Genomic DNA, 18,960 nt, shown 5'->3' with positions numbered 1-18,960 from the left:
GAATGGATATTCCAAGGAGAAATATACATTGCTTCACAGCTGTGAACATCTTGCTTGCCAAAAATGCAAATGTAATTACTATCTGTGAATCAAAGAAAAATTGTGGCACTGCTGATAAATATGAGTAAGGCCCAAACCCCGGCATGTTCACCTCATCCCTGGAAGTCTTCAGGATTGTGCTGGATGGGGCTGTCAGTAACCTGACCTAGTGGAGGGAAGGTGTCTCTGTCCATGACAGGGAGGTTGGAGATAGACGATCTTTAAGGTGCCTTCCAACACAAACCATTCTAAGATTCCATGGCTTTATGGAAATGCAGATCTCTAGAGCTGAAATTCAGATTCATTTGGAAGGGCTCTCTGGGCATGTTTGTAACAGCAAGAACATCAGCTACAAACTGACTGATACCAGGATCACAGTTGTAAGAGAAAAAATCCTTTTAATAGGCAATTGTGGTATTTGAGTTGTCACAAATGCTGACTTTATGAAAGCTGATGCCACCACTAGGGGTTCAAGGAGTGGTTCATAATGTTTTCCCAGCTCACGTCTCTGACCCTTAAGAATGGAAAACATATGTCAGCAATTAAGTCACTATCATAGTGTTGCCAAGCATAAAAACAGTGCCTGTGCCAATATCAACTGAGTGGCTTAATATGTTTTCTCAAATGTCCAGGACTCTATGTGGCATCAAACCTAAACAGTCATTTTGGTCATACTGAAACCTAGGCAAGCATGCATCTCTCCTTAACAGCATGGTATTCAGAGAAGATGGCACTGAGGTGACTATTAGGTCTTGACTAATGTCAAAAGGGACATTAAAACAAAGACCAAAACAGAAAGTACCTTGGCCAGTGTTCCTCAGAGGATAAATCAAAAAATAAGCTTTTGCGGACTAGGCTGGAAAGGGCACAGCTTCAATATCACTGAGCCAGCCAGAATCATTTTCCAGCTCATTAAATGAAGGGCATCTGAACAGTTTGAGAACTGACACAGAATAGGTTGAACTTTTTAGAAGTAATTAATTATGCAATGGTAGGGCCTATCACTGATCATCAGCAAGCTTAGACCAAGGGGTCCCATTGGCTTTGATCAATGTATTCTCTTCTCATGCCTTTCAAAAATATTATAACTTTCAAAAGACTCCTTGTGCTATGTATATCTCCCCTTGAATATTGCAATTTCCCACACACACACCCTCTGTGTCAATTAGTCCTTGATTCTTTTACAGATTTCCTCTATATGTGGGTACAAATGAAAGTATATTATCACCAGGATTTCCTGTGATAACAGGTAACAGTGGTAACAGCCTGGTACACAGTTTTACTGTCCTTGGGTTCTAAATCACAGATTTCTTTCTATTGTGAAGTGCATTTTGAACTGTCAGCAGACAAACTATCAAATCAGGCCTTAAATATAATAAAGAGAGGGAGAAAGTAACAATCTAGTCACCACTTTGGACAGTGTCTTCCAGAGCTAATGGAGTAGCTGTAGAAATGGTCACTGAACATAGAGCAGTAATACTGAAACTTTTGAGGTTTTGGAATACTTACAGTACAGGTTTTGGGGTATCATGAGCTGCTGACTAGGGAAACATTACATTTCAAATTTTAAAAGTCTGTTTTCTAAAGAGCAAGGAAAGATCTGAGCATTATGAAAGTATATCAAGATAGAGCCAAAACATTCACTATCCATGGCATAAACTGAGGAAAAGCCAGAGTGACTTGAGCAGAATGTTTTTCCCTTATCACAGGAACGGCACACATCTACTATCTCATTATCTTATTCATGCAGAGGTTTATACTGCAAAATAAAGGCGAAAAGAAGTCAGGGAAATTCATTGTTATTCAATCTGAACAGAAACAAATCACAATAGTTCCTGACACACCCAATTCTCTTTTCAGCCCTGCTCTGTTGACAGAACACAATCAGGACTGGTTTGACTTTTTCAGAATCTCTGAAAAATTAAATTGTGAAACAGTGGATATTAAAGGGTAAATAAATGTAAAGAAATTTAGAGAAGGAAGGAACAAGAGCTAGAATATGAGCCAGGAATGAAAAGCTATAAAAACCCTGTTGTCTGCTGCTATAAATAAGCATTTACTTAATTTATAGTGTAAATTTTTTTTTTTTCATTTAAATGAACAGTTGTTCCCAAGTAAACAAGATACCAGGACTGAGAAGAGTATATTTGAAACTGCAAACTGTATTACATTAAATTTTTGATGTCCAGGTGGTTGAATGACTGGCAAAAAGAATAGTAGGAAATCAAATTATTATAGTTTATATATTTCAATTTCAGAATTCAGTACTATTTTAAGACTAAAGTAATGTAAAATTGAAGAAGACATAAAGAAAACCTGAAACTCATTTGGAAGAATTAACAACATCTCCATAAATGTTTCTTTCAACCTAGCTGCCTACTGCAAACTACTTTTAAGCCATGCTCAAATGGAACAGCGTTTGTACATATTTAATTGTTTTCTCATCACTGAAAATGCTTTGAAGAAAACTTGTGATACAATGAAAGTGGGTGGGAAAAAGGCCTTCATTCTCCAGCATCAGCAAGGGATCCCTTCAAGGCCCTAGTAACATTTGCAGCCTGTAAGAACATATGGTGGATTTTTCCCCCTTGCCATTACTGAGCTTCTCAGAGTAACAGTGTGTTTTGGTAGCCAAAATAAGTATGCAAGGAATGCAACAAGGACCTAATACGGCCTCTACCACTAAAAAACATCTGCTGATGAGTATAACCAGAACATCTACCAGCTGAAGTACTGATGTTACTGCTGCTCTTTCATGACCTGACCTTTCCATTTGTCATAGGAAAACATGTTCCATTTTACCCTTATTGGGTCTGTCAGAGGTAGGTTAAATAGACGTCTCACACTCTTACTGCAAGCCAGTAAGCAGGCCTGTAAACTTTTAAATGTTCATCTTTACTTCATCATATTTCTCTCCACAAAATATCTGCCAATATCTTTTTTAATGTAGTTTCAGATATAACAGATGAAAAATAATGAAAAACTGCACACAGGAATTGGACAAAATCTATCCAGCATCTGTGAAATGGCATTTCACTCTATTGAATGTCCTTCCTCTGTGCTTCCTTTTTCCTTTGTACATTTCAACACCAGCTGATAAAAGCATTATCACACCATCTTTATGCAAATCATGCAAAGAAACTATATATAAAAATCAAGAATAAGAAGTAACTACACCAAAAAAATCTCTTTTTAAAAAAAAAAGTCCTAAACATCACTTGGCAAAACAAGAAAAAAAGTTTTTCTATAGATCACACAGGGAAAATTAATAGCACAGGTTTGCACAGACAGCTAAACTTGGAGGCCAGGCTCACCAGCAGTCCCTGGGGAGAGAGCTCACAGGAAAGCTGGGAGAACCTGTCTGTGTTAGGATGACATTTCTGATTTTCTGAACAGCCCTCTGGACTTATATGAATTCCCCTGTTGACTATGCAAGTAAAGGTGAAGGGATTGTCTTAAAATGGTGAGAGTTTAAAAACAATGGATCTTTTCCTCACCTTTTAATTTGTGAAACTCGCAATCTTTTCTGTAAGCATTAAATCTTTAATTTTTAGATGTGAGAGCTGAGGATGTCATGTGACTATTAGACTTGAGTGTATAAAAAATTACTCAAGCTATACCAAGGGGGATAACAATGGAAGATACATTTTTATGAAAGAAAAATACTTGACTGGAACAAAAGTTAGAATGAGGAAAAGAAAAAAAAGTATTTATGCATACAGTTTAATTCAAACCACCCTTAGGATGGCTTGCAGTGAAAGCAGCAACACTAAATACTAGTAAGACCAAGCGGTTCACTTATGGAAATGTGATGCACTTCATTTGGTCTTAAAGAACATAAGGAGTGCAGGCTTTATCACACTGTGGCTTCTCACACTATATATGAAGATATATAGTGTGAGAAGTAAATAAAATATTTAGTTCACTGGACGCACTTGGAAAATACACATATACAAGCAAGGAAATTTTATGTTATTCTGTATAATATGGATTATATATTTTAAGGAGATATGCACATTTCCACGGCAGAATTTTTGACTAACTTTATGGCCATCACACATCTAAAGTGCAAACACACTAAAAGGATTCAACTGAATAGAACATATCTGTGTTCCTGATACAGCAACATGGGCATCAAACAGCATAGGAGATGTTGAACAAGGAAGGATGAAAGCTGCAGTAACACAATTGCTCAGTTTTAGACATAAAAACACCTATTTTATATCTGGAAGTTTTGAAGACAAAAATTGAAACCAATATTTTTGTCATTAACTGAAGGTAAAAGAACTGTTAAAAGAACTGTTTTGTTCCCATCTTGCAAAGGTAAATTTTGATGGCATTCAAATCATGAAGGCTGTTTCTAACTCAGCTGGAAAGAGAGATTTAAATTCAAATAAGAAGGACAGAAAATGTGAAAATGGGGGGAAGTAAAAGTAAATTAGTTACAGTGTCTGAACCCAATAATAGTCATATGTATAGGGCTAGGACAAGAGAAAAATAGATGTTAAGGTTAAGTCAGGGAAAGACAACATATCACAAGAAAGCATGGCTCACAAGCTTAAAATTACTAAATGTGGAAACGTCTGAGACAATAAAGATGATTATTAATATAAAGCTCTCAGAAGAAGATGATCTTATATAACTGATCTTGTGCAGGGGACACTTCAGGGCAGTGGCAACCAAGGAGCTTTCATAGTGACTAGCTGTTTATTTCTCAATATATACCTCTTGGAAAGAATTTCCTAAAAGTGTTTGCTGTTGTCTGCCATGATGTGTGAGGGGGTGGATGCTGGCAGCAGCTATGAGACGTAGTACACCACCACATGGAATTAGTCACTGGGGTTCCAAAAGCAGCCTGTCACGGTGTCAGAGGGTTTACTTGCCTCGTTACAGCATCATCCCACCAGCTCCCAGGGCACTACAGAAAGCACCAACATGCAACTCTTTGCCGTGTGTTGTCTTGTACTGATGGAATGTGTGTCCTTTTTTTGAAACATGTTGTGGGTACACACTTTAGAGACATTTGTTAGTAGGATATTATATAACTGCATATGGTAAGTTCTTCAAAATTTAGATAACTAACCAATAAAATTACTCCAAAACTGACATTTTTCAAAACCACACAAAACATTTACACTTATTAAAAGAAACTTAAGGATAAATTTCAGAACTACTGAAAGGTTTTTTCATAAAAATAAATCCCTTTTTTTCTAGTCTAACTTGAATTTTTATTCAAATATTTTATTTGAATAGTGATTTTAAATTACTGAACTTAAATAAAGCACAATGAAACTGCAAAAATGAATTTTTTTTACTTGATCTGTACTGGATTTGAGATGTCTGACAAATAAAAAGACTCTTACTAATGTTCCTGAAGGAATCTTCTTCCTTTTTTTATGCTTAACACTTTCATAGAAGGGGAAAAGTATTTCTCAAATAACTATAGAGAAAACTATTTTCAAATTAGTGTGTGAGATTTTAGTGTGCTAGTATTTGAGCACATTTAAAAAGCCACCACCAAATGCTGATATAAGTCTATCAAATGAAACAGAAAAGCAACAAATTTAAGTCATGTTTTCCTCTCTGTGCTTCTCAAATCCTCAAAAATGACGTCAAATGAACAAATCTGTTTCTGCCATTTAGCTTTGAAACTGTTCTGTATTTCAATATATTATAATTTTGGAAAGATTTCATGATTTTTAATGAAAGAAAAAATACTTAAAAGGCCATATAATATCATACTATGCACCCATCTAAGCCACGAATGCCCCTATCTTAACAGTAACAGCAATGCTACCAAATAAAGGAGTGCAGAAATCTACTTCTGGTTTTGTAATGTGACTTAAGAAACATGCTCTAGTGCATATTAGTCTGAATTAGAAACCACCATAGCTGAATTCTGATGGGAACCACAGTAATGAGATTGAATCATTTGTTTTGTCATTGGAATGATGACATAACTGTTTAGTGAGTTAATGGCTGCAAACTGGCCTCACTTTGACTGCAAGGTTCTTTCACTACAATATTTAGCCTAAGTAGTCGGTTTATTCTTGCTGTTGTGTTCTAATACTCTCTAGTCCATATTGTATTTCTCTTATTTTATGTGATAATTCCCCTTATAAGATAATAGTAAAATTACTAAATATTAAAGCATGTATTCAGCATAAGCTGCATCAGAAAGAATCAATCTGGCTATAGATGCACACTGTAGGTGTCCACATACAAGTTAGATCTCATTTATATGCATTACTTATGTTGAGTGGCACTGATAAAATCAGTGACATCAAGAGTACGTATCTTCCTTACGCAGACATCTAAAATATGTCACAGACGTCATATCCTGACAGCAAGTATTTCTCACCAAGGGCATGAGGTTACTAGATCAGGTATGATAAAAATCTATCTAGATGAGCTGAATCCCACCTGTTACGTCTTACACTGCAATTGTGCTTCTCAGAATACAAGGTAGGAAGTAAGATAACCCCTTGTTGTGGAACTAAGAGCAAACAACTGTTTCAGACATGGTGTAATGGAAGGGTAGAAAAGGGAGAAGGCTTCCATCATGGTATCTCAGCATTGATCCGGGTTGGAACTACCTTCTATCCCCACTTGAACCAGCCGTAAATGGGCTTTTGGTCATTCAGGTTGAGTTGTCAAGTGAGCTCCCCATGAACCTTGTTGTCCTCTCCCTTTTTTACACTAGGGACAGACACTGAAGTGCCACACCTTCACTGGGCCTCATGGTCATTAGATTTGAACAGAGCTTTGTCCACAAGCTGATAACTTACAGATGTGCTCAGGGAGAAGGTGTGAAAACTGTGCTGTAAAGACAAGATTATATTTTCAGGAAAACTGAAAGTGGATCGTTAATGCACTCAAGTGAGAGGCAGAGGACTACATCGTGTGTTTGCGTTTGGTGGAGAAAGAGTATTACATGTGTTTATCTGGATGCAGCTTGAAAGAAAGTATCTCCGAGGTAGTGCCTTTCTTTGCTGGAGTCAAACTTTGCAATTTGTTCTGTTTGGCATAGTTTGCAATATTTGTTTGTTTAAAAAACCACCACATTTGTTATTTCAAGACAGCAGTTCTTATCACATTGATGTTAAAGTAACTGGTCTTTATGTTGGCAAGTCTAATACTTCTGCTCTACAAAAATACAGAGATGAGAACATGCCAAAAGAAATGGCTAAAAAAAGCAGTAAAAATTATTTTAAATCACTATCTCAACTTGAAATGGCAGTCAAAAAATCTACACAACATACTGGACATAATCAACAAAGGTGCTGAGAAAATAAGGAGATATAATTTTACTACTGTGTGAGAACTTTGGTGTGTTCACATCTTGGGTAATGCCTGCACTCAGGTCTCTTTTGAGGAAATACAATGAATGGGAACTAAAATGATCAAGGGATGGGGCAGCAGCCTGTTTAGGAAAATACAAGAAGGCTACAACTTTTCAGTTTCTACAAGAAAAGGCTGAGGAGGCTTTAACTGAACTTAGAGAATCATGGAGCTGCTGGATAAGTGAATGCAGACTCTTTCATGAAATGCCATAATGGCAGAACTAATTTTAAAGCTCAGTAAAGAAAGTGGCTTTCCTACATAAGCAGAAAGATTGTCAGAAGGCTGTAGGGGAAGAGACTTTACCAGCAAATTCAGAAAAGAGATTAGGCAATCTATAGGCAAACAGGTACATAGATGATCGGAGAAGCAGAAGGCCAAGGTGAACCCTGTAACATCCCTAATACAACACCAGTAAATGCTGGGCAACATGATGGGAATGGACTGCAGAAACTGGACAGGGACTCAGCTATTCCTGTTGCTGCAGGTGATTACAGGATACTAGGTTAGGAAGACTAGTGGCCAGGCCCATTAGAACATGTCTTATTCTTTTAGAAAATAGACTACTTGATCCTTTCAAAACCCACCACTACTTCATTGAAAAAACTACATTTTTTCTCCTTCCATTTTGTAAAAATAACACTGTTTAACATATCACACTATGGAAAATGGCATCATGCTGACTATGCAGACTTTCCCATTAGCACTGAACAGTAAATAAAAGCATATATACCCCTTTGAATTTCTATGGTTGCCATGATTTGAGGACCATACTGCTTACAAAAGCCTATTTTTCTTAATGAAGTCACCTATGAATTCAATCAAAGTCAGAATTCATGTAGGAAAACTCATCTGTAGCTTGCAGGCTTTCCTCAACATTCAGAAATCCCTCAATTTTACATGTTATACTTGGTACTACAATCCCTGCCTATGAGTTTGGATGGTGTGCAGATTGCATTGAACTTTCCCAATGCACTCTATTCAATACCTTCAACTACTAAAACTGCAATTGGATATTATGTGAAGTCCCCACCCTCCTTTTTTAATACAGTTTCATAAGATATGGCAACAAGGGACAAGTAGTATCATCAACAGTGCCTCACAAAACAATCATAATACTGGAGAGGAAAAGAGATTCACCCAACACAGAAATAAAAAACCTTAACCCTTTAGCAGCCAAGTGACATGAATGTTGTTAATATTGTCCACAGTTACATTCACCTGTGTTTACATTCTCTGCCCTGTAGACAAAGATTCCTTGAAGGAATGCCTGGTTTTGGTGTTGTGTCACCAGCACTGGGATTCCCAGTCTGGAAGTCAGCAGCTAACTTTAAATATATAATAATAATAACCTATACACATATGACTCATTCAGCATCATTTATTGAATACATTCTTCATCTTTGTACTGGCAATAGGCTTGCTAGCACCAACGGATTAACCAGGGAACTGAACGATTTTGGGACGGCCAGTCCCCAAGCAGTGTGATGTGGCCGCAGCTTCCTCCTGTCAGACAGGGCTACCAAAAGACTGGGTCATGCTTATTGCAGAGTTCTACTGTACGGTATCTTTAAGTCAGGAAACCAGTGCAGCTACCTGAATGTCAGCTCATTGTTTTGTTCTAGCTCTTCTGCCCCAGAAACAACGCCATTCACTGATGCCAAGCCACAAGTATTTTATTGTCTCCATTCAATAAAACTTTTATTTAGTATCTCTCTTGTGATCCACATATTAAGGGTCATGGAAAGTCCATACAAGAGGTCAGTTTTGTACCACTTATCTATAAATATGTCATAGACTGAGAAATCCATATTTGACAACATCCTTCAGTGATTTCCAATATACTGAACTTAATCATATTGCAGACAAGCAATATCACCCACTTCTAGAGCTAAATAAGAACAGATGCATTGTTCTACATAACACCACAGACTGAATTGTTGAAGACCTCTGCTTTCTGGGTCACTAGACAGGCTGTGCCCTTTTCAGATCAATCAAACACCAAAGTTCCAAAACCCAGACAAGCCCAAACTGGCCTACATTACAAAAAATAAATAAAACCCAGTGATTCCAACTCATGAAGTAAACAGTTAACTATCTCTAGTTGCATCATGCAGAAAGGATTGTGGCAAAAATCTGACAATACTCCTGAGGCTTATAGCTCTTTTGGCTAGTTACATGTATCATGAAAAGCAAAGGCAATTCTAAAATCTGATCAGCTGCACCATTTCCAGCCAGTAGGTTCTGCGCAACAACCCAGGCTGCTTGCTTGATTTGCCATCAGTTCCTCATTTAAACTTCTAACATTTTAATTCACTTAATCTAAATACCTTTTTTTTTTTCTAATTTCAGACTTTTCTGTCATTACAAAAGGAAAAAATCAACAGAAATTCGACATTTTCTGTGAAACACTACTGCTTTACTGTTAAGTGACAAATAGTCAAGAAAATATGGAATCATATTCTCATTTAAATGCTTGTACTCCTGTCTCAGCCAAAGTTTAGCTTACTGTGATTTCCTTACTTCCTTATTATTTCTTCTCTGGAATAAAAAGACACATCAATTGTCTTAGTTGAAAAGACTGCACAATCATTTATCCCTTCTAGACTATTCTCCAGAAGATCTATGGTATAAAACCATACTTCACAATCACACCCTGAACTGAGGAATGAGTGGCAGTGAGTGGTAGAATTGAGCAGCATTAACATAACAAGTAGCCTTATATAAGTCCCTTTCTTATTTTGTATAAATACCAACCATCTGCTTTTACTTCAGTCACCATAACATCAGGATAAATTTTCCAAGGTACATAGGAAAGAGAAGGTTTGCCTACAGACCCTACCATCATGCTAAACATCAGCCATCTCCAACCCAAGCCACATTAAAAGGGAAGACATCAGTACAGGCTGGGCTCATCTGCATCTGCTCAAAGTCAGCTGGGGTACCCATCACAGCACATCATCAGTGGAGATACCCTTTGAATGCTTTGTAATATTGATACAGAAAAGAATATTATTCTTTTACCACACACATGCTTTTACACTGAACTTGCTGTGCCTTTTGGACAGAGAGTGAGTGTGATTACAGGGAACCAAGAGCAGAGGTTTCTCTGTCTTGTCTTTACATCTTTTCTGTCCTCTTAGTGGTCTCTGTGTTTGGAGCCTGGTTTCTGATTTTCATGGAAATTAATATTCACAAGGGAAGTGGTAGAGGAAATCCTGGGATCATTTTTTCTCAAACCCTTCTAAGACAGGTATCCACACTTTAAAACAGTCCTGTCACTCAAGTCTCTGTGTTCTTGAGACTCAACTTCTCCTTCCTCCCAGGCACTCCTGCTCCTCTTACATAGAGTGGGGTCCCTATGTTAACAGATTCAGAAAAGAGAATTACGTGGCATAGCTCTTCCTGTCTCCTGGCCTGAACACCTACCAGTGTTTCTGATTTAATCCTGATCTGATTTGTCCCTAGGCATTCATATTGTGGCAAGATTATAGTGTTGCTGTTCTCCCCCAGAGAACTGCAGGAAGGTACAAACCCACAGATTCAGGCAATAAGGCCCACAAAATTAAGCCAAGCAGATGGTTTGGAAACTGGTCTTGCTCAGGCCCACCTTGAAGGCTGCTGGTTGGATGACGTGGGTAGGGTGGGCTGGCCTCATCTGCCACCTCCCTGGAGGCGGCCAGGAGCTGAGGTCGGTGTGGGCAGGCAGCAGCTCCCTCCCACTCTCTCTGATCTCAGCGCTCCATTTTCCCCCTGTTTGGGACAGGGTCTGCCTGCCCTTGCTCCACCCCACCAGAGAACAGCATGTACCTTCTCCAGCAGCCTCCAAATATCTCCCTGAGAGTTACCTCTGAGCTCAGGTAGTGTTCCCAAACAGCAGGGTAGCAGAGGACTCCCAGTTTACAACCAGCAGAACAGGTATTCTCAGATATCAGATTAGCATTATAACTAAAGGCAACAGCAACAAAAGGCAGGTATTTTAGACAGAATATTTGGTGCTCAAATTAGATTGCAACCATCAGCTACAAGGATTTTTTTTCTTTTAAACTACTTTTTCCTGAAAGAATTAATGGAGGCAGTCAACAATAACAACAAAAACAACAAAGTAGAAAGGCAGACTTAATCAGAGGTACTGACTTATTTGCACAGTTGTACGTAATAGCTAAGGTATGTATGTTTTAGCTCACTTCCTTGGAGTCACCCTGCGGAGTGTAGCACTTTAGCAATATTTAGTTTACCAACATGGTATTGTAATTTAATAAAGAGATAGAGACACTACTTACTGCATTTATTTCAGCAAAACTCTGCCTTAGCAGTGTCTGAGAACAACTAGGACTACTCTTTAGCTTGAGTAGTGTACTTGTTTAATTTTCTTTTACTACAAAATGGTTTCAGTAAAAGGTAACTGGAAGAGATTACTAACTGCTTTAACAGTAATACTGACATGGCTTTAACTCAGAGTCAAAACTATTTGAAACATAAAGTTTTTATTAGGCTAATGTTCAATTAACTGGATGTATTTCCTCACAAAGAACTGTATTTATTTACTGTTCTATCCCCCAGTAGCACATCAGCCATTTATATATTTAAAAAAGTTATATTTTAAAATACATAATTTTATACCTGTAAAATATAGCTCTGAACAATTAGTTTATTATGTGCTTATTAAAATGATGGTGGTTTTATTAAAGACACAGAGAGAAGAAAAAAATGTGGGGCACATTAAGAGAGTAAAGAGAATTTATTTCTCATACTTTATAGAAAGCTGTCCTGTCAGTGCCCATCAAGCTTTAAAAAGCAGCATAAAGTTCTCATAAGAAAAAAAGTCAAAGTCAAAAGTTTTGTCAAAAGACAAAACTTTGCTGATTGCTAACTGAAAAAATCTTCAAGAAAATCATACAGATCAATATCACAGGCTACTTCTACTCCTCTAAGCCTCAGAGAGGAGGGGAAACACATGAAGCATAACATAGCCCAGTCTCACATATGCTGCTACAAAGTCTGCTGCTTCCCAGGACACATCTCTACCAGTGTCTGTTTGTGCAGCAAAACTACATGTAAGCATCCCAAAATAGCTCACACAAACTATAACTTCATTTTACTCTCCGGCCTCCAGAAATGCAAGCTTTTTGTTATGATTTCTCTTACTGTCTCTTACAGTCTACTGAAGATTTTTAGAAGGAATCTCCATGTGTAAGGATTGAACCTGACTGCTGAATGGGAAAAATCTATGTAATGTGTCACAAAAAGTATGTAAAGGCTTCTCTTTTTAAAAATTATATACACTGTATTTTACAATAAAACACAACAATAATTGTGAAACTCAACAGCTGAACATCTTCAATAACCATGCAAAATCTATCAAGTCAAAATTAAAGTCTGTGACTTTCTTGGGACATATCTCTGTGTCCTAATAGGAAGGAGAGCCTGAAAGAAACAAACGAATCACATTACCACATTGCATCGGCAGTCCTTAAGGAGCTGGTAGATCGGGATCTTGGCTTCATAACAATGCTCATTTCGAAAAATTCCTTCAGTAATACTAGCACAGATGTCAGTTGTCCTTAAAAAGCTCATTCTCAAAGTACTCCATTTCAAAGTATTTTTTAAAATCCTCCTCTTTTTAACACACTCCAAATCAGTCTCGTGTAAAAATCCAGGCTGTGGAGGAAGAATTCTAACATGCTGCAACTCCTTCCTTTTTCATGCTGAGTTTACTCTAGCACTGTGCTGTTCGGAAATGACAGTGCTTTTCTCTTCTGTCTTGTATTGCCCTGGGAGGAACTAGTCTATTTCGAACCTATTCTCCCTTCAGGTCACATGAGAATGAAGGCAGCTGAAAAGAGTCCCTATCTCTTTCTTGCAGTTTGATAACAACAGGTTTAAAGGTCAATAACATTTAAAAAAATGGGAAAAAAAAGAAAATAAAAAGGAAACAATACTTATGGATAATAAATGAAAGGAAAGGATGAATGTAAGTTACAGTAATGTTTCTGAGTTTGCAGGGAAATTCTGCTTAGAGACATGCTAGATAAATTAGTCTCTGTGGAGTAAAGACAGGAACAAAGGGTTTTTTTATTCCAAATCCACTGAAACCCTTACCCAGAAATGTAATTCTTCCCATTCTCTTTCTCCTAACACTTGCTTAGATACTTTGAATAAGTTCTATTGTCTAACTTCAAACTAGAAAGTATTCCCTGTCTGAAAGACATTCAGAACACTGTGGGGAAGTTAAATAAAAATGAAATTCCTTGTTCACTGTTAAAGTCAAACACATATACAGATAGTGATTGTTATTAATCACTGAAGGAAAAAATACCTTAGTTGAAGAACTACAACATGACGTCCTTTCCGGTCTACTGCAAATACCTTTTCCTGATATAAGAATTACATTAATAGTTCACATATTATCAAAAAAATTGCATTTATAATTTCTAGCCAAAAAATATCATAAAAGCTTTGGGAGCTAATTCCTATCTTAATATATTTGGCAATTTCAGCATTAAAAGAGGAAAAATGCAGTGAAAAAAATAGAGATTATATTGTTTAATTTATAAATTTTTGAAAATGCTCCGAACTGTGTTAGAATTGATTTTAAACTGAAAGAACAAATTTATTGCTGAACAAGTGTTTACATGCTTAATAGCCATTCCTTTGCAGTTGCTACAAGTGTTGCAGTACATTACTTTTGATAGTAGTGCATCTAGGTTAATAATGAAAACAAGCACTGAAGATTGCATTCATAAAGTTTATATAGACTTGGCAAATAGAAGGAAAATATGATAAATAGATTATGTATCAAAAGATCAAAAAATTATCAAACTGGAATGTGTATAAGGCTCTGTACAACCTTTGCACTTTATTTTATAACAGTACAATAAAATGCATTACCAACTATGCTGTATATCACCAGGAAAGATCCTAACTGCCCTGGAGGCTTTTGCTAGTGATCTGCATATAAAGTGATCCACAACAGCAGAAGGAATGTTAATAACTTTTCTTGCTCTGTGTTCTGTTCTTCACGTTTTCTGGCACTTATCTCTCAAATATCACTTAGTGACTTGCAAAGGACCTTTTGTAAGAGTCTTATGCAATCAAAAACGTTAACTTCAATGAGTGGAAAAGGCATTGGTGGTAAATTTAGCTTGAAGGGTCATACAGTCATGGGACCTTTAGTAACAGTTGGGTCTGTCACTGTGCAGGTCACACGTCTATAGAAGAGGACATAAATCAGGCACCATGTTGTGAAACTTTTTTATTCCTTTAACAGATGGAATAGGTCATGAAAAAAGAAAATCAGATAAAATAGAGTTCCTGGATTGTTACAGAATACCTGGCCATTTTAATGCTGGGGGTTTTTTTAAGTTTGCTTGGTTATTTATTATTTATAAATATGAAAACTATTTCAATTTTATGTAGGAACACAAAATGAAGGAAAACAAAGCTTTTGAGTAAGTTTTTTGTAATACCATACTGAAATCGAATATTCAAAGACTATTTCTGCTGTGCTACAAAGTAAGTATCCCAGGATAGTCTGTTCTCAGTAGCGCATCAGTCAAGATGCTGCCTCTTACTTGTAGTTGCTAGAAATATAATTAGAAATATTAACATATTTAGATACTAAACACTACTATGCAATATAAATACATTCTAGTTGCAGGTACTCAAATATTTGAGTCAGTGTTTTTCAATACTAGTTCAGAAAATAAGTTCACATGGGTTCGCAGTTCTCCATCTCATTAACTAAGTACTAACACCCACTGTAAATATGCTTTCTTTGTTCTCCATCCTCAGCTCCTTAGAAACAAACTCCTGTTCTCCAAGTGCCTATTAACTTCAACAATTATGAAATATATATTAAGCAACCATACTTCAAGTGGCCGAATCAGAGCCTGTCTTAAGGTAGTAACCTTAGAATCACAGGGCTCCCACGAAAAAGGGTGTCTATTAGTAGGAAGGAGAGCTCACAGGCCTCCAGGGAATGTTAGTTTTATTTGAAATTCATCAGTTGACTTTGTCAAAGTTAAAACAAAGTAACCTCTTAATATTCATTATGAGAAAGGCCAGCCTCTTTCTAGAGACGTTTGTAGAGAACCCATTAGAACAACTTTGGCAGTTAAAAATAGCTTCTAATTCACACATAAAATCTGTTGTGCTGCAATTAACCTCAAATGCAGATTTGTCTAAGTTTTATGAAAAGATAGGAGCATACTAGTCCACCATGCTCATAGATGATGATGTAGTATTTATTTTTGTATCTGGTATGGGGTCAAATAATAAAAAAATCTCAATTTCTCATAATTTGAGGAATTAAGAGAAAAAAAAAGGACAGTTAAGAGAATAAACAGAGAAATGGCCATTGCTTAAATAGCTGTGCATGTAATCCTGTAATTAAAAAAAAAAAAACCATGGGTTTTTTTTCCTTTTTGGAATCCTTTTATTTTTTAGGGTGGCTGGAAAAAGGCTTTGGAATAGAAGTCTTGTTTGGATTCCACCACATTTAAGGCAAGGGTTGATTGTATAATAAAAATAATGAAGAAAAGTTTTAAAATTAATGAAAATACTAAAAGATGGAGACATTCAGTACTACTAAATATGCTAATAATAAAAACAGCAAGAAAAGCAACCATATTTTTTATCTGCATGTATCACCAACTGAGGTTTTAGCTGTATAGCTAAACTGTCTAAAGAAGAGAAGATACAGAAAGAATTAAAACACCAGTAATACAAAGTGTGCTGGATTCAGCTCACTTTGAGCATGCTTGCATCTTAGTTACTTCTCTTCAAATTAGTAAGTAATGGAATTAAACCAGTATTACAGTGCACAGAATTGAATATTAAAATGAATTGCAGAAAGTGTGGCTTAGGGAATGAGGTATAGGAGTGACTGTTCTGTTCCATGCTTGGCAACATCTCTTTCTTGAGGTTATGGAAAACTTGCTCAAACATTCTGAGTTTTGTCTTCCTAGTTTGTAAAACAGGGATAACCCACACAATGCTGCTTGAAAAGCACTTGGACATCAAACTGATGAAAAAAAAAACATGCGATATGTGCCAGGCTACTGCTGCTCTACGCTAGCTGAAGAAATGGATTCACAGTCTCAAGACTTCAGACATAATGACTGGGCTCTTAAGTGTGGTGTTTGGAATACACATTACCAAATGAAAGCTGTAACACGATCTGCTGCCTTTTGATACGAATCTTAGCTTCATATTTTTTTTTTTAAGTAGGATAACTAAAATATCTTTAAAAACTTGGAGCTGGGCTCATTCACTCAGGACTATCCCTGTTATTGTTTAGTTACTGTTGCATCTGGTCTTGCTCACAGTTTGTGTCTTTCCTTTCTTCGTATATACTTTCCAGTTAATATATTTATATGAACTACAGTTTTCAATAAACAAAGAATATGCATTTAAACTTGAGCCCAACCTTTCAAATATGTAGGAGTACATATTCCACTGTTGGATAAAGTTTTTCACAAACTAAGCTCCATACCAATTAGTTTCGTGCAACTCTGAGTTGCACAGTTCATTATAGTTCATCCACAGAACTAGATTATCCTCTTATTGTCCTGTACTGCACAACAAGCTGAAGGACAGAAAAGATTAACAAGATGTTCTTATATTACCTGCATGAGTGCGTTTGAGAACTAGTAATGCAGGTCTAGGTTCAGGAGACGTTTCTCTCAAAACACAAGTATAGAGTCAGAGAACTGGAGAAACAAATTTTTGACATGCCTGTGAAGATTCTTCCTCTGCTCAACATAGCAAATTATTTTAAAAATATTTTTTTGTAGGGTTGGAATTCCAGGGAATTAGACTTTGCTATTAATTTCTAGGTAACGGCATATTCCCTTTTGACTGGAGTTCCTTTAGCAAAGAGGAAAAAGTTATACACAACTGCATAAGAACTACAAAATGTAATAATAACTAGAGCATAGAATTCCTAAGAATGCAAGAGGGCAAACCAAAGGGCACAGACGAAATGTGACATATGTTGCTAGTGTTTCCTTTCTATATCCACTTACATCCAGCTGCCTGGATTGAGCTGCCCAACTTAAAAATAAAGATGGTTTATTAGCTCAGTGCTTGTAGAGTAAACAAAGTTACTACATGCTCTACAAAGGCTTTACACAGAATCAAATGTGCAAAACTCCTCATAGGCAGCATGGCAAAGAGGGTCTTCTGTGAGAATATCCAATTCTAATATGACGCCTTGTCTGAAGATGCCTGATCTTGGTTTCCTTTGGAGCTGCCAGGTGCTGCTGCCTGACCTGTACCATTAGCAGTAAGGGAGGTCTGTGTTACAGAGGCCTTACAGTGCCTCACCCCCTTACATTGCAAAGTCATGTTCTTGATAAAAGTCAGGTTGAAAATGTGTTCCTCTCCCTTTACTCCTGTCTACTTTTAATTTGATTTAATCAGTTATGCAGTTAGAGGTTATCAGCCTCAGTACTAACTGACCATTGCTGGTCCCTATAGATTCGGTCTCAGAGATCAAAATAGAATCTTGCTAGAGACTCAAAAAGAAAATTTAAAAAGCTCATTTTTAGGAGCTGGAGAATACTTTTTTTCTGAGAAACATTATATTCTAGGCAAACAGTGCTATCAGCTATGGCTGTGGTCTGTGGCCTACATCTGTCATTAAGGTTGGAATAAATGATGTCTGCTGATGTTGGATTAACACTGCATAACAGAGAATAGCCTAATGTTAAATACTATCCTACTGGAAGACTTTGGACTTCAGCTAAGCTAAGGCTGCCTAGGGTGTCAGGCTGTTTTTCTCTTTTTTTTAAATAAACATAAAAATCTCCCCCGGATTGAACCATGAGTATATCTGTCTATATATATAAGCACACAGACATACAAAAATATGGGTTGTTGCATTATCAAACACAGTCTTTTTGTCACATCTAAATGGGCTTACTGCAATAATACAGCACTAATTACAAGGTTAAAGGAAAAATCTATCAATGTTTCCATCAGACCTTCTGGTTTTGAACTATTTGTTCCACACAAACTCAGACTACAATTTCTTAGCTAAGTAGTTGCTTAAAAAATAAACATTGGTGGCTCATATTTAACTCAATAGGGAGTTACGCAGTAGCTATGGTTTCCAAGAGTAATATGCCATTTTTTTTTAGGCTAAAAAAAAAGGTAGACTAACATTCTTTCTCTTTTTTTTTCAGATGAAGCAGTGGCTGCTAGGAAAGGCAAGAGAGGATTTGTATTCCTTTTACAAAGATAAGACAGTTAGGGCTGGTTCTGGACAAAGTTATTCTTGAGTGTCAGGCTTACTATCAGAACCATCATATTTTGTAAGACACGCCCTCTTTCATCACCACCTTGTTCAGAAGAATGGGATAGTGTGAGATTAATAAGGAAGACTCTTAGGAATACCACCATTCTAAGACTATGCTTGTATTTCAAGAGTACAAAGTAGACCACTGTTTCAAGCAAACAAAACTTGTATGTACAACCTGAAAATTCACACTTCAATGTTAAGTATGTTAGCCAGTCTTAAATATTAAACCTCTTTTTTTGTTTTCCAATTCTGTCTTGTCTAGAACAAAAATTGAA

General features: G+C 36.7%; 1 protein-coding gene across 7 annotated transcripts in view; it reads right to left on the bottom strand.

Annotated features, from left to right (window-relative positions):
* Positions 1-18,960, bottom strand: part of PDE4D (phosphodiesterase 4D) — a 553,794-nt gene that overhangs the window by 119,982 nt on the left and 414,852 nt on the right. The window contains exon 1 of one of the 7 annotated variants that reach the window (XM_032095595.1): positions 12,835-13,132. The exons of the other annotated variants lie outside the window; for them this stretch is intronic. Coding sequence (XP_031951486.1) covers positions 12,835-12,899 — 65 coding nt within the window. The 5' untranslated portion in view covers positions 12,900-13,132. Of the gene's footprint in view, positions 1-12,834; positions 13,133-18,960 lie in introns of those variants that run through there. 7 annotated transcript variants of the gene reach the window in all.

This window comes from Corvus moneduloides, chromosome Z (assembly GCF_009650955.1).
Source record: "Corvus moneduloides isolate bCorMon1 chromosome Z, bCorMon1.pri, whole genome shotgun sequence".
NCBI lineage: Eukaryota > Metazoa > Chordata > Aves > Passeriformes > Corvidae > Corvus > Corvus moneduloides.
Note: the sequence above shows the minus strand (reverse complement) of the source record. Positions and strands in the feature narration are given on the sequence as shown.